The sequence below is a fragment of the Papaver somniferum genome, chromosome 6 (genome assembly GCF_003573695.1).
Source record: "Papaver somniferum cultivar HN1 chromosome 6, ASM357369v1, whole genome shotgun sequence".
Lineage (NCBI taxonomy): Eukaryota > Viridiplantae > Streptophyta > Magnoliopsida > Ranunculales > Papaveraceae > Papaver > Papaver somniferum.
The window spans coordinates 172028600-172044939 of NC_039363.1; the positions used below are offsets into that span (position 1 = coordinate 172028600).

A 16340-nucleotide genomic window follows, 5' to 3' on the forward strand; every position below is an offset into this window, starting at 1 on the left:
ATTTGAAAAAAAAAAGTCCTAGTTTCAGAGTATAATAAACAAAGAAGACGTGAAATAAGAGAATATAAAGATGTTGCAGAAGTTCATGGTAAGCTAGACAGATCAGTTATCCTACAAAAATATTCGATCATATAACCTTCAAGGATTAGTAGAATAGCAAAGAAGGTGAAATTTCCAAACAATAGCAAGTGTGCTAGGAAATATTTGTTACCATTGGAGCCAACAAAGTGGGTAGTTTAGACAAAAAACACAGCATTAATGATGAACTGAATGTAAGGGCTTGGCGAAAATATCTAACGAATGAGGAAGGTTTCTACTACAATATATAGTTAAACTTATACCACCCAATGCCCATGAGATCTATTTTTGTTCTTCATACTTTAGTTGCAGTACTAAAAATATGGCTAAAGTTTAAATTGTTTCTGGTCTTACAAGAGGTTAAAAGAAGAAAAAAAACTTACCTGATTTAAGATGCGTACCACGTCCTCCCTAATCTTTGAGCTCTAACCTAGTGAAATTATTTGAAAAGTCCTGTATTTAGAAGCTCAGTGAAAAAGTGTAAAATTTCATTGAATCCACGTGGTAAACAACAACATGATATTAATCAAAAGAGATTAAAATTAGATTCATAAGGATTAATTGCCCTTATCTAAATCAGATTGGGAATTAAATCGTTTTTTATTTTACCTTAATAGAAGAAAACCCAATATTGTTCATATGTAAGACTACCTCTTATGAGGCAAAGAAGGCTGGGAACACTTTGAATATGCATGCACCAGACAACAATTGAGGATCTAAATCAGTAGTCTCCACTAAGGCGAGGAAAGAGACAATTCAATTCGCTTCAATGACCTAATTAAGAAACATAGTAGTGTTAAGAATATTATTATGATTGGTATGCAATTAAGAAACACGTTTAAAACAGGAAAGCAGATTTGAAAGTGACCGGATAAATTTAAGTAGGAACAATCACGCACCACATATTGATTATGAAAAAACACATTCAAACAAACTTAATGACAGACAAATTTTTTTTTATACAATTACACACGATTCCAATTCGTAGTAGAAACCCAAAGCAAAATTTGTGTTGTAAACGTGGCTGAGGCTTTTTATATAGACGTGCACAAATTCATGTTTTGCTCGTATTAGGAAACCTAGTTAACTTTGGTATATCTTCTAAAAAGGATACGTCCTTGCTATTCACGGAATAAACAAAAACAGTCAAAATAGGAAACCAATGACAACGAATTATACGTTGTCAAGTGTCCTCACCAAAACGCTCGTTTTACAAAACTCAGAAAAATTCTATTTCCACCAATATGAAGCGAAGATTTATTCACCGTTCAATACAAGAGCTTTATTTGTCTAGGCCTTTAACTCTTACAGTTTGCTCTCAAAGAACCAAATCTAATGATTCACACTAGAGTTGCCCACACCACACTCGCCTGGAATCCTGTTCCGCATCCATATCGGAAAGTGAAAAATACTAGAACCCCCTACTATATGGGTTCAAACATATAGAAGCCCCACAAAATGGATCCTCCACCCTCAACTCCACACTTTCATAAAATGATATTATTAGGCCCGAAAAATCAAATTATCTTTAGATCAGGCCCATAATTAATTATTCCGAATTTTAATAATGGCAACATTGCCCTTTAGTATTTATACAAGGGAATCCCAGAAGCTTCTTTTCATTTCTGTATTCTCTTTCTCTTTCATCTTTATCTCTCTCTGTTGTAGAACAATGGTTTCTAGGGTTCCTGAGATTCATTTTCGACTGCATCAAATCTTCTTCGTCTTCATCAAATCTTCGACTGCAACAACAACGATTGGTTGCATCTTCTCCTTTTATGCCTCTGTATTTTCATTTATGTCAAAGATCGATTGAATCTGATCAAAAGATAGATCTTACGGAAGATGCAGATGATTTGTTTAGTCTGATAATTAACCAAAGAAATCGAAGAGAAACATCAGGAAAAACGAATTGAAAGGTAAGTTAATCTTCCTTTAAAGCTTTCATTAATCGATTTCGAGTTGAAATCAAATTTCTCGTGGTTTGATTTTATTGATTTTGAAAAAAAAAATGAAAATTAATCTCGATTTCATTATCTGATCCTTAATTAGAGTTTAGATCCTTAATCATGGGAAAGATGAGCATGATTTTGCGTATAAGTATCATCTTCTCTTAAGGATTTTAGGGTTTTCAGAACCTATATCTTCATTTTTTTTTTAATTAACCTATCCTAATTGAAATCGAAGCATAGATCTACAATTTTCTACTCACTCTGGTTGTTTTGATTTAGATTTTTTGAAAAAACTTGAACAAAAAATCTATATCTATTCGTCGTAAATCTTAATTTGTAGCTACGATCTAAAATAATGTTTTGAGATTCAGTATCAAAGAATCATTGTCTCTGTTACCCATAGATTTGATTTGATTTTTCATCCACTCATATGAACTGGTCTGGTGATGTTGGTGGTGCAGGTAGGGGTTCTTTAGGAGGATGAGGAGGCACTGGTGATATCAGAATTGATAAATTGAATGAGAACTGCTTCATTGGTTAGTTTGTTTATCCAAGTGGCTATAGATGAAACAACAGAAAACACTCTTGAATCACAAAAGAGTTTGATTGCTCAATTGTTGTACTTTTCTGAGAAATTAGAAAGCTCTGATTCATCCTTATCACCAGGCTCATATGTGTTGACATATATGAAAGAAAGCAGTGCTGAGAAGTAGAAGTCAACTGATAAAGATGATTATAGGTACTTCATTTCAGATGCCATGCTGCCAATGTTTTGCTCTTGAGGTAAATTTTTTGGTTGTTTCTCACTGGTTGTGTCTTAGTTATTTGGTTGTTAGGTACTTCATTTTCCGATGTCATGCTGCAAATGTTTTGGTTACTCTGCAAATGTTGGAAGTATGTTTAATCTGTTTTTTACGTGGTCCTAGGTCTGTTTTGGTTACTCTGCAAATTTTGGTCATCATTGTAACTAATTTTGTTGTTTGATATACAAAGGTGTCCTCGTTAAGCATTTGATTCTCTGAAATTTAAGTATAATTTGTACAACTGACCCAATTTGATAAATTTCATCTAACATGCTTATCTGTTATATTTATGTAGCTGCTCTGAGATAGGAGATCGCAGATGAAACAAATAAAGGGACATGACGCTCCAAATCTATCTCTACCGATCCAATTCATCTCAGTATCTATTCTCCCAATGGTAAGATGGCTTTAAAAAACACTGAAGTGTAACTGCGGCTTACACATGCCATATGCATGTGTAACTTCCTATTACATATGCTTATGACATATGTAACTGCGAATTACACATGATATATGAATGTGTAACTGCCGATTACATGTAGTACAGTTTTCTTGTGTATGAACTTTTACCAGGTTTCCCACTTCACAGTGTAAGGCTTTTTTACCAGCATAGTATTGGTAGACTATGGATGTGTAACTAGTAGTTACACATGCTAATTAGATGTGTAACTTCTAGTTACACAAGCTAAATTGATGTGTATATATTAGTTACACATGCAAAATAGATGTGTAACTATGCTAATTTGATGGGATATGCATATGTAACCTAATATGAAACTTCTATCCGTTATTAGTTGATTGAAATAGCATAAAATTTCATGTTTGAGCTTATGTTGGTTGGATAAGTAGTAGCTTTTAGAGTCTCTAGTTTACATGGGTTATTTTCATAGTGTTGTAATGCTTAGTTTTTTTTCTTTGTCACTGGTCTTGCTGAGCTTGTATTTCAGTAGTTATATGGATGTGTAACTAGTAGTTACACAAGCTATATGGATGTGTAACTGCTAGTTACACATGCTGTAAAACCACATATATTACTCAAGAAAACTTGAAAGATGGAGTTTATGTTTCTTCCACTTGCTAGATGGTTTTATCCTTTGTTCAGTCCCATAGCTTCGTGCAAGTACATTCTTTTGGAAGTTTGTTATGTCGTATTCTGCGAAACTTGTATGACATGAAATGAGAAATATAACTATTACATATTATGCATTAGACGAGCAAAAATGATATCATGTGGTTGCATAGGATATTTCAGTTTAATGATTTTATTATGTTTAATGTTTCAGCAGTTTCTAATGCAGAAAAGCGACTCTGGAGCATAGTCAAGTCCAGATCATTAGACTCCAATGCTTAATGAGAAGGAGAAAGCTAAAGCTGAGATACATCATATGTTGTAAGTGTCATTTATCTTATTTATTGAGCAACTCTATGTGATATCCCTGTTTCTAGCGCTGATGAAGATAATTTATATGCTCTGAGTACACAAGCATATGGATGTGTAACTGGAGATTACACAAGCCATATGCAAGTGTAACTGCCGTTTACATAAGCCATTACATGTGTACCTGCTAAGCACCATGAAACCCAACTGTTTCAGTTAGCGTGTTCATCTTGAGTAGCATTATTGTGTTAGTGAAATTCTTTGTATGAAGGATCTCCTCTGGCTATAAGTGGCGGTGGTGGTATATGTGCAGGTTTTGGAGCCGGTGGTGGTGGTGGTGTTGTAGTTGGAGCTAAGGTGAGGATATGCCTTTGTTATATACTTTTTGCTGTTAAATTTTGATGGATAATATGCCGCCAAGAGTTTCTGATGCGCATTATATGTTGCATACATGTTTTGATTTCCATTTGCGAGATTGATGAATATGTTTCTTGTGCTGAATTGCTTTTAGATTCGGATATTGATTTTGGTTTTCACTTTGAAAATTTTAGGGATCTTGTATTGTCTGGTACTGACTACTGTGCTGCAATTTTCAGGGTGATGAATTGTTTCATAAGAAGCATGGGATTCATATATCTGGGAATAGTGTGTCGTTGCCACCTCAGAGGTAAAAGCTCAACCCTGTTGACTTAATCATTTGTCCTTCATATGAGATGATAATTCTTGAAAACCACATTTTAGATCTCAATTACATGCCTCAAACAATGTATAATAATGATGCATTATCTCCAGATTACAGAATGGTAGGATAATACTGATTATTAGACTGATTAGATACATGTGTAACTCTTAGTTACACAAGTGAGATGCATGTGTAACTATTAGTTACACATGCTAATTAGATGTGTAGATACCAGTTACACATGCAAATTAGATGTGTAGTTTCTACTTAGATGTGTAACTTTTACTTACACATACTGATTTTGGGTACACATATCAATATGTATGTGTAACTCCTAGTTACACTAGTCATATGCATGTGTAACTGCTAGCTACACTAGCCATATGAATGTGTATCTCCTAGTTACACATGTTATATGCATGTGTAACTCTCAGTTACACAATTCAGATGCATGTGTAACCGCTAGCTACACTAGTCAGATGCTTGTGAAACTGAAATATACATTGTTTTATGTACTGTTCATTTTAATCGTATAAATACTGATTGCTTGTTGTTATATTTCAGGTTTTAGATAACTTCATAAAAGCTAATTGCTTAAACGTGGTAATGGTCTCGCTGGAACTGGAGTTGACGCTGAATACACAAGTCAGATGCATGTGTAACTCTCAGTTACACTAGATAGACACATATGTAACTCTCAATTACACTAAACAGATGCGTGTGTAACTTCTAGTTACACATGCTAAGAAATTATTGTAAATGAATATTAAAGTAATAACTTTTTTTTTGTGTTTTTTTTTGATGTCTATTTATTTGCATATATATACAAGTGTAACTTTGCATTACACATATCATAAGGATGTGTAACTTCTGGTTACACATGCCATATGCATGTGTAACTTCTGTTTACACCTTCGCACTGTATTTTAATAATTTCGGGCCTAGATTTAATAATTTTGGGCCTAGATTTAAATTTTATTTAATTATGGGCTTGACAATATGCATAAGGGTATCAAGGTCTTTTAAAAACTCGGGGCCTAGATTTAAACTTTTTTTAATTAAGGGCCTCATATTATGGGTTATCCATGGGTTGGGCCTGAGCCTAATTTCCCCTATCGGAAAACCATAAGAAACAGCAACCCCATAAGACTTCTTGTGCCAAAAGGTGTCGAGCATTAAGCTCTCTGTTGTTTCACACTCACCGTATTTTCCCACCTCATTCAAAGACTTCTCCACAGTGATCTCTCTCTCACGACCTTTTCCTTTCGAAACCCAAATCTGTTCTTACCCAAAACCCTAAATAGGGTTTTGCAACATCTGAATTTTCTTATGTTCCATTAAAATCAACTTCTTATTTATCTTCAGAGAAACCTAATTAGGGTTTGTAACGCATAAATCAACAATGGATGATACCGAAGGAGGTTTAAGTTTTGATTTTGAAGGAGGTTTAGAGACAACCGCTACTGCAAATCCATCAGCTTCCATAAATTTGAATACACATGATTCTATTAATGTGTCTGGTCTTAATCAAACAACTGGTCCATCTGCAAATACTGCAGCTGAACCTCTTGGTGGTGCTGGTGGTGGTGTTCATAATGGGAGAAGAAGTTTTAGACAGACTGTTTGTAGACATTGGCTTAGAAGTTTGTGTATGAAAGGTGATGCTTGTGGGTTTTTACATCAGTATGATAAATCTAGAATGCCCGTTTGTCGATTCTTTCGTTTGTATGGTGAATGTCGAGAACAAGATTGTGTTTATAAACACACTAATGAGGATATTAAAGAATGCAATATGTAAGGTTTCTAACTTTTATTTTTTTTAAGTTGAATTTTAAGTGTTTTTAGATAGGAATGGAATTTGATGGTTAAATTAGAGTTGTATAGACAGGCAAATGGTTACTAGTGAATTCACATGACCTCAACTAGTGAATTCTGTTATCAATTATCCTATATGCTAATGCAGAAGATTAAAAATGGGTCAGTTATTGTATGTGACTTGCACGATAAACTCATATCTTTATTGAATGTCACACTGCGTCAAAAAATAGTATCAATTTAGAGCTTTTTTGGAGTTCAGTATTCTAAACTGTAACGACTTTTGAATTGTATGTTTCTGATGGGTTCATTCTGGTATTTTGCAGGTACAAGTTAGGTTTTTGTCCGAATGGACCTGACTGTCGATATAGACATGCAAAACTGCCTGGACCTCCACCTCCTGTTGAAGAAGTATTTCAGAAGATTCAACATTTGAGTAACTTTAACTATAATTCTTCAAACAGGTTTTTTCAAAATAGGAATTCAAATTATAACCAACAAACAGAGAGGCCACCATTTCCACCAGGTTCAAACCCTGCTAATCCAGCTCTAGTAGCAAAGCAACCTACAACTGCCGATTCCCCCAATATACAACAACATTCGCAAGCTCCACAACCTCAGCAACAACAGGTTAACCAGGCTCAGCCACAAACCATACAGGATGGTTTGTCAAATCAAGCCAGCAAATCGGTACCGCTCCCCCAAGGATTAACTCGGTGTGTGCAGAGCTTTTAGATTTTTATTTAGGCTATGTAAGCATAATATTGTAGTATATACTCTTTGACATTGCTTTTATAAGTCGCGTTTAAGCTGTATTATTTTCTAAAAGTATTTCGCTGTGATTTTCGTTCCTCGTCTAATGTATTTATTGTGGATTTACTTTCTTCAAGTAATTTTACAGGTTTTTGTTTTCCTCGTGAAATAATTTTCGCTCAGAGGGCGCAGTCACAAGTGATTCTGTTAATTTTCAACATATTAATATTGAGACCTTTGGTGATTTATATTGCAAATAGATTGTCAGTGAGGATTTTGTGTTTTGAGTTTTGAATGTTTTCTATTAGTGATCAAGGTATGTCCTTGCTAATGTCTTGAATAAGCTGTAGAACCTGTGATCTTTACATTGTTTAGATTGCCCGAAAAAGAAAACTCTGATCCAACTGTTCAGTTCACATCAATTGTGTAACTGGTTGACCCAGGGCTGATCATTAAACGATTGAAGATGTAGCAGGAACTGTAATCCAATTGCCTGGTAGAAACATTTTATTAGTCTTATACTATATGACAACACCAGGATATTAAATCATCATGTTCAACTGATAGTCTCATCTTACAGATGAATTTCTTTCTGCTTTTATCTATCGGTGATCCTATTGTTGTATTAAGTGCTGCCCGTTTTTATTCTGGTCATTCTCATCTGTTAACTACGTCCGCCTAAACTTTTTCTTAATTACCTTGTCCGCTATTTGCTAACTTTATTCTACTCCCATGCTATCATGTGTACTTTATATGAACCATTGTGAACTGTTTTGCTTGGTGATCTGTGAATCCCAAATTTGTTTATTTATATTCTTGTTATGCATGTATAGTGCACCTACATCATCCCTTGTTCTTGAGTGCCAGTCTTTTTTACGTGGTATTGGATCTATAGGCGTTACAGTAAAATATTGCAGCACTTGTTTCATGTGAAATCAGCATGTTGAATCTTTGGAATCAATCCTGACATGTTCCATTTTCTATCTCCTGATCGACTTATTAATTGTTATGTAACCTGGCACACCTTACCTATCAAACGTGTTTAGATTCTGCATGTGTGTGTCTAATTATGTTTTGTTGGTATATGTATCAGGTACTTTATTGTAAAAAGTTGTAATCGTGAAAACTTGGAGTTATCCGTACAACAAGGAGTCTGGGCAACTCAAAGGAGTAACGAGGCCAAACTTAATGAAGCTTTTGACTCTGCTGAGAACGTGGTTTTGATCTTTTCAGTCAATCGAACCCGACACTTCCAGGTAGATTTGGTGATCATATATTCTAAGAACTTCAAGTCTAAGAACTTCAATACTTATGTCAAATAAGGGGATCAAGGAGATTTTTTAGCTGCTTTCTGTTCAAAACGTAAGGGTACATAATGCTGTTACGGTTCTGCAACGCATCTTATGGTTACTTGCTGTCTGATTGCTAGGGATGCGCAAAAATGATGTCTAAAATTGGTGGATATGTTGGGGGAGGAAACTGGAAATATGCGCATGGAACTGCACATTATGGACGCAATTTCTCCGTTAAATGGTTAAAGGTACATATCCTTGGACCCTATATTGACATCCTTGTTATTGCCATGAGCTGCAAACCTGGAATTATTTTAGTAATCTGATTGTACTGCATGAAAATCTCAACCTATATAGAATATAATTCTTTGAGGTAAATCTTTGTGTTTTTCATATTCAAAAAGTTCTTCCTAGTGTTTCTAATGTTATCAGATAGGATATTTTCCTAATCTTCTTCTTCTTTTCTTTTCTTTTTTTTCTTTTCTTCACCCCCCCCCCCCCCCCCCCCCCCCCCCCCCCCCCCCTTTTTTTTTTTGCTGTGCTAAAGCATAATAATCCAAAAGAGTATCATTTCCCCCAACACGTTATTATGCCAGACTCCCTTTCTCTTCCGTACAAATTTGGAAGGAGAAAGTTGGTCAGGGAGTAAATCGGTGTCATTATGAATCTGAAGTAAGAATTAAGAACTTGACAATATAAATCTTTGTGTTTTTCATATTCAAAAAGTTCTTCCTAGTGTTTCGAATGTTATCAGATAGGATGTTTTCCTAATCTTCTTCTTTTTTTTCTTTTTTCTTTTTTTTTTTTTTTTTTTTTTCTTTTTTTCTTTCTTCCCCCCCCCCCCCCCCCCCCCCCCCCCCCCCATCCTTTTTTTTTTTGCTGTGCTAAAGCATAATAATCCAAAAGAGTATCATTTCCCCCAACACGTTATTATGCCAGACTCCCTTTCTCTTCCATACAAAATTTGGAAGGAGAAAGTTGGTCAGGGAGTAAATCGGTGTCATTATGAATCTGAAGTAAGAATTAAGAACTTGACAATGTAATTGGAATACACCACCTTAATTAAGATTCTTAGAACTGAGAAGCACATCAAGTATCAGAATTTTAATTGATGGAAAGTTTGAAATTGAGATGATCTATTGACTTTGCAGAATCTTTATGCATGTAGTTGCAGTTTCCATTCATCTTGTGGTCCTTGTCAACTGCTGATTAGTTTAACCTTAAACTGTCGCAATGCTAAAGAATAGGCTTGCTAAGATTACTATTATCTTCTTAACTTATAGATCCGGAAGAAGTGCTTTCACGAATTTGTGAATATCATCTAATGTTTCCAAAGCTGATACCTAGCATGGCCTTAACATCAATTTTGTGAATGTCTTTATGGATGTATACCCCTTGCACAGTTGTGACAACTGATTAATTGTTCTTTATCATTAGTCTTCTTAACATGATCTGCTGTTAAGAAGATTTGACCTCATATGTTCGTATCGTGAACCTGACTGTGAGCTTTGTATGTTTTGTTACTGCAGCTATGTGAGTTGTCCTTCCATAAAACTCGTCATTTGAGGAATCCGTACAATGAGAACTTGCCAGTGAAGGTATGTATTAACAGATCTTTTGCCATCATCTCTTTTTATCTTTTTTCTCGGCGAAGAATGTAGCCCTATGCTACTGGGCCTTAAATCAGGGAATCTGTCTCTATGATTTACCCAAATGGTTCCCTCTTGATTGGGGCTATAGTACAGAGTGCTTCTCAGAAAAGCCTAGCATTTTCTGGTGTTAGTGGTTATAATCTCTGGGGGCGGAATACTTGGGCATAATGGTGCGGCATTAGTATTTGCCTGGCTTCCTGGTTGAAGTCTAGGTACTGATAGAAAATCCGTGCTTTCTCATGATGTTTACAGACACAGTGATCAATCTCAACCCTTGCTTTTTGATTTGTTTCTCTTGCAAGCTTTTTCTTCTTTGCACACTTGTTATGCCAGTACTATTGAAATCTATGTTCACGGATCAACAATGTGATCTTTATCACATGTATTATGCCATTTGGACACTAGTATACTGAGTAATGCCCCGAACTCTTGGTTTTCATTAATATCGTGCCAGTTCTTATTTTGAGATGTCTTGCTTGTACCTCTAAATCTCCAGACTCAAATTTCTATCTTTCTTATTGTTTCTTGTTTGGGGATACTGCAGATTAGTCGAGACTGCCAAGAGCTTGAGCCTTCTGTTGGTGAGCAGCTAGCATCCTTGCTTTATCTTGAACCAGATAGTGAATTAATGGTATGTTATGTACTTTCAGCTTATGTATATGACGGGAAACCAGTTTACCTCCATGTTGTCTAAATATATGCCCATGATGATAATTTATGTATTTTGACTTTGTTTCTGCTATATAAAGTATGGAAATCAATAGGATGGTGATAATAAACTTGTGACAATTGGCCATACTTCACGCTAGTTATCTTGCTAATGAATCCTTTTTTGGATTATGTTGGCACTCCTACGATTTTGGATTATGTTGGCACTCCTACGATTTTAATTGTTACTCTCTTTTGTAACTCAACTCGAACGTGGACCCCTTATATATCGCGTAAGAGTGTCAAAAAGTAGTTATCGGAAAGAAAAAAAACAAACGGAGTAGTGTGCAGTCTATATTAGTATATTTGCTTTGCACTTCAAAAATATTTTGGATGTGCTAAATCAAATCTGAATGGATATTTTGTTTTTGCTTCAGGCAATAGCTGTTGCTGCAGAAATAAAACGAGAGGAGGAGAAAGCAAAGGGAGTCAACCCAGATGAAGGGGCAGAGAACCCTGACATTGTTCCTTTTGAGGATAATGAAGAAGAAGAAGAGGAAGAAAGTGAGGAAGAAGATGAGGGCTACAACCAGGCTCTTGCAGCAGGTATAGGTAGAGGAAGGGGAAGAGGGATGATGTGGCCCCCACAAATGCTAGGTCGTGGAGCAAGACCGTTACCAGGGGTTCGCGGCTTCCCTCCTGTCATGATGGGTCCTGATGGTTTTCCTTATGGGGGCGTCACACCTGATGGTTTCCCAGTGCCAGACATGTTCGGTGTAGCTCCTCGTATGTTTCCTCCATTTGGTCCTAGGTTTCCCGGTGACTTTTCCGGCATGGGTCCAAATCCAGGAATGGGCTTCAATCCTATGGATGGGAACGGACCCGCAGCAGGCATGGGTTTTCATGGCAGGCCTCAACAACCTGGGAATGCATTTCCTGGGATGATGATGGGCCCTGGGAGGGGTCCCTTCATGGGAGGAATGGGTATGCCTCCAGGCGCACAGGTTCGAGGTAATCGGCCGATGGGTATGCAGCAGTTCCGCCAACCACCTCCTCAATCTGCACAGAACCCCAATTGGGTAGTGAAGAGAGATCAAAGGCGACCAGGAAGTGATAGATATAGTGCAGGTTCAGATCAAAGTAAGGGACAGGAAATGGCTGGCAGTGGACCAGATGAAGAGGCCAAGTATCAGCAAGGCAGACCCCAAAGTGAAGACTCATATGGTGGTGGTGTTGGAGGTGGAAGCAGCTTTAGAAATGATGACAGTGAAAGTGAGGACGAGGCACCGAGACGATCAAGGCATGGAGAGGGGAAGAAACGGTGAGGCCATCATCCCTCACCGACAGCGGAGAAAGCCAGCTATTTCTTCCCTTTTTGTTTACTCTGTACTTTGACTTTCTTTTTAGTTTCTGATTTCTTAGTTTGTGTGAGATTTCTTGTTTAGTCAATCCTACATTCACATCTTTGAAGCTCACTGCTATGTAATTGTGACTAATACATGAAGAACATGTCTAAGCCAAAAGTATTTTGGTGGTGTATCCCCACCATTTTTGATTTACTAGGTTTTTTAAGCAGGCAGGGAAACAAGTACAATCCTTGTGAAATAGAGAAATGTGTAAAACCAACTGGATGAGTGAATTCATTCTCCATCCATATGTTAGTGTATGTATACTATGAACTGTGAATTTCTTACCCACCCAATGAAGAAAATGCTCTCTTTGAATGAATTTCCTTTCTTACATATAGAAGTCATCTCAAATTCATTTTTTTCTGCATACTAATGTTATAGTAATGATAATGATAATGAATGTTTAGATCCCTGAATCACAACTACAGAAGGAATTTCTTTCTTTTACTGGCAGAACATATCCAATTGAATTGTGAATCTTCTGATCCATAATGAATCCCATAATCAACATTTTTAATGGAAAAACAAACTAACACCATTTGTACCAAAACTAGAAAAGAATAATTATTATTAACTGCTTTCTACAATAGACCTGTAATAAATTCACCTTGACGACGGTGTCTGGTTTTCTTGTATAAAAGACTACTAATTCTTGTTATATGGCATTCAGAACCTTGATCAAAGCCATATTCCAAAACAAAAAGATTTTTATGAGATAATGGTAGAAAATTTATGTGAATACGCATTTTTCTTTTTATGCTTAATGGCTGACAAAATCCATCATCGGAATGGTTGTCTTTTATGTTGGAAGACTACATGGGGCGATATCGTCGATTGTATCGACATCCACAAACAACCGGCATTTGATCATCCTTCTTTGAAGAATCACAAAATCCATGTACGGGTATTTCGTTTTCATGAACACATTACACATCTGCATAAGTATGCACATTTAACGTAACATATTTTTTGAAATGACGAAACAACTTGTTTTGGTATTATGTTTTTTTACAGATGAGACCATCTTTTTATCCAAAAGAGAGAACTACAAAATTTGATGACCGAGTTGAACTTTTAAATTTGGAAAGTGATGGTATCAACTGCCCGGAAAGTACAGTGCCAAATAGAAGGACAACAAAAGAAGAGCTAATAAGAGCCAAATCTTTATCTAAGAAAAACAAATCTCCCAACTCTACTAAACCAGGCTTATTCACTGTAAGTAGCTTTCTTTCGTATGACCATTCCAAAGATGCTTTGATGCATTTACTAATTAGGACCCATCGATCTTGGTCGTTAGCGCAGTTCCTACGGCAATGGGTAAAAAAAAATATTTGCCAAACCGCGTGGATGGCTATATACGATTTTCCACGGTGGAAAACCTGTTCCAAAATGGACCATCTGGGTCCCATTATTTGTTTCTATTCACTGTAATATGATAAAAAAATATTTGTTTTCGAAGTAAAGTTAAAATATAAAATATTACTCCCTCCGTTTTTTTTTAATAGCGGGTTTCTATAAATAAATGTTTCAAAAGAAATAGGCTAATTTACTAATTGGGAAAGTCAAGTGTTACTTTAATTTTCTGGGACCATTTTTTTCTTAATTTTTTTTGATGACAAGTGTCATGTGGACCATTTCATTTACTTCTTTTGCTGACAAATGTCATGGGGACCATTTCACTTCACTTCTTTTATCGACAAGTGTCATGAGGACCACTTTCAATAATTAGTTCTATTAGTTTCCTTAAATTTCTATAAAAACAAAACCAACCTATTAAAAAGAAACGGAGAGAGTATTAGATTAGATGAGCATAGGATAAAATAAATAAAATATAGTAAAATATTTATTGGGAAACGAAAAGTGTACTGGCCGGTTATGGAAAAGTCGTGGGCGGTTGAAATTAATCCGCTGGCGGTTGAAGAAGACCCCCGCGACACACGTAGAAACGCGCAGCTGAACAAGAACCCCGGTAGACAGACCAATAAATTATTTCACGGGGCCAGTGCTAATATGTTTATCTATAACCCGCTTGTCGGAGAAAATCAATGTAGTTCAACTCAATTTTGGATTGAAAATGGTTCACCGTATCCGGAAAAGACTACTAATAGTCTACATGCCGGATGGATAGTAAGTATTTATTTTATGTTCGGCTTTGGATTAGATGGCTCAAGGTAAATTTTTTTTCTTTTGCATTGTAATACAAATACATCTAATAAAACTGGTTTTAATAGTGCTAGGTATCAGATCTGTACAACGACTCCCAAACTCGTTTATTTGGGTATTGGACTGTAAGTTCAGCTGATTATTACTAATAAAATAAATTTATTAATCGGGTAAAACGAAATTATAATTCCAAATATATTATTAATCGATTCATTTATCCAAAATTATATGTAGAGTGATGGCTCCAATAATACGGGTTGCTACAATATTTTGTGTGGTGGCTTTGTTCAAATTCATCGGAGTTACTATTTAGGTATTCCGATCGATGTTGTTTCTACTCCACAGGTTCAACGTTACATGCATATCCACGTTTATCAAGTAAGTAAAAAAGAAAAAATGCAACTAAATTTTTCCATTTTTCTTTTTAATAATAATTTTAATTTGAATTCCCGTGATGACTGGTTTTGAGTTAAGTATCAAATTTGTAAAACGAATCAAGTTATTTACTTACAAATTTAGGTAGCGAGGCAAAGTAAAAAAATTCTCAACCCTGACGCAAGTAGGAACCCATGCCTATACTGTATTATTTCATTGTGATAAGTACTTTTTTCTTTGGTTATTAACGTAGTTTACTTTTATTTTTCTCTTAAAGGATAAAAGCACGGGTAATTGGTGGTTCGTAATTGCAGGTGATGTGGTAATCGGATATTGGCCAAACCATATATTTACTAGTCTACAAGAAGGCGCAGATAGAATATTATTCGGAGGAAGTGTGGGCATCAATGATGAGGGAATTGGTCCACCAATGGGGAGCGGGCACTTCCTGGATGGGGATCTTACACATGAATGTCAATTGAGAAACTCACGATTTATAAATTATCATGGTGATTTTGTAGCTATTAAAAAATGAAAATTTGATTATTACAAGTCAAAATAATTGTAAATGGTATGATATAGACTACATAGGAGATCTTCCGGATGCACTTGATGTAGTAGCAATTGGTGGCCCTGGTGGTGCATGTTATGAATTCTAGAGCATATAGTTTTGCTTTCTCTGCTCTGGCTTCTCATTATGCTCATCTTATTATTTCACAACAATCTCAGTCCCCAAAACTCTAGGATAATGTTTGCACTCTCCTAACATATGTCCAATCGATTTACAATAACTACAAATGGTAGGTATCCTTTCGTATGTAAAGTAGGTCGTGAACACAAAAACAATCTCTCTCAACCGCAACTTCTCCAGAAAATCAATTTCCACAGGAGCTCTTGCAAAAGTGACCATATGCTCGATTAAAATATAGAGTATTGTCATCTTCATTTCAATCTAAGAGATTTTCTATTTCGGATAGGGTTTCTTTACGCTAATATTTAAAGATAACGCCATATATACGAGCCTACACTTGAACTATAGGTTGTCTATGATAATCAGGACTGAAATCCTTAGTGCGCATTGTAGGTGCGCCATACAAGGTTTCAAAGAGATTGCAACAATACCATCAAACAACATCAACTATTATAAGAGTCTAACATGCCTAGTTGTTTTCCTGGGAATTAAATTAATACCCAAAATATTATTACATTGGTGATGCGTCGTTATAGACAGGACATCTGTCTATATAGTCATATTGCTACAAAACACAGACTTATGAGGTCTTAGCGTGTTTGCCTGGTCTGATACCAATTGAAAACGCGAGGGTACAACAACCACATCC

General features: G+C 35.9%; 1 protein-coding gene and 3 long non-coding RNA genes across 4 annotated transcripts; all 4 read left to right on the forward strand.

The window, feature by feature from the left end:
- The first annotated feature begins 1950 nt into the window (after positions 1 to 1950).
- Positions 1951 to 2760, forward strand: LOC113286602. Its single transcript, XR_003329375.1, has 3 exons — positions 1951 to 1997; positions 2492 to 2566; positions 2697 to 2760. It is a non-coding gene; the product is annotated as an uncharacterized LOC113286602 (long non-coding RNA).
- Positions 2761 to 2769: 9 nt separating this feature from the next.
- LOC113286603 lies at positions 2770 to 4176 on the forward strand. The gene is made up of 3 exons (XR_003329376.1): positions 2770 to 2813; positions 3129 to 3230; positions 4120 to 4176. It is a non-coding gene; the product is annotated as an uncharacterized LOC113286603 (long non-coding RNA).
- Positions 4177 to 4538: 362 nt separating this feature from the next.
- Positions 4539 to 5500, forward strand: LOC113286560. The gene is made up of 3 exons (XR_003329358.1): positions 4539 to 4568; positions 4808 to 4878; positions 5458 to 5500. It is a non-coding gene; the product is annotated as an uncharacterized LOC113286560 (long non-coding RNA).
- A 568-nt stretch (positions 5501 to 6068) lies between these two features.
- LOC113290126 (30-kDa cleavage and polyadenylation specificity factor 30-like) lies at positions 6069 to 12779 on the forward strand. The gene is made up of 7 exons (XM_026539665.1): positions 6069 to 6687; positions 7035 to 7424; positions 8555 to 8717; positions 8891 to 9001; positions 10283 to 10351; positions 10950 to 11036; positions 11491 to 12779. The coding sequence occupies exons 1-7, from the start codon at positions 6296 to 6298 to the stop codon at positions 12376 to 12378; spliced, it is 2100 nt and encodes a 699-aa protein (XP_026395450.1). The 5' UTR covers positions 6069 to 6295; the 3' UTR covers positions 12379 to 12779.
- Positions 12780 to 16340: the final 3561 nt, after the last annotated feature.

Coding starts and splice junctions, on each gene's coding strand:
- LOC113290126 (XM_026539665.1), top strand. CDS start 6,296: ATGGATGATACCGAAGGAGGTTTAAGTTTTGATTTTGAAGGAGGTTTA. Junction 9,002..10,282: donor TCTCCGTTAAATGGTTAAAG/GTACATATCCTT, acceptor TTGTTACTGCAG/CTATGTGAGTTGTCCTTCCA. Junction 10,352..10,949: donor ATGAGAACTTGCCAGTGAAG/GTATGTATTAAC, acceptor GGGATACTGCAG/ATTAGTCGAGACTGCCAAGA.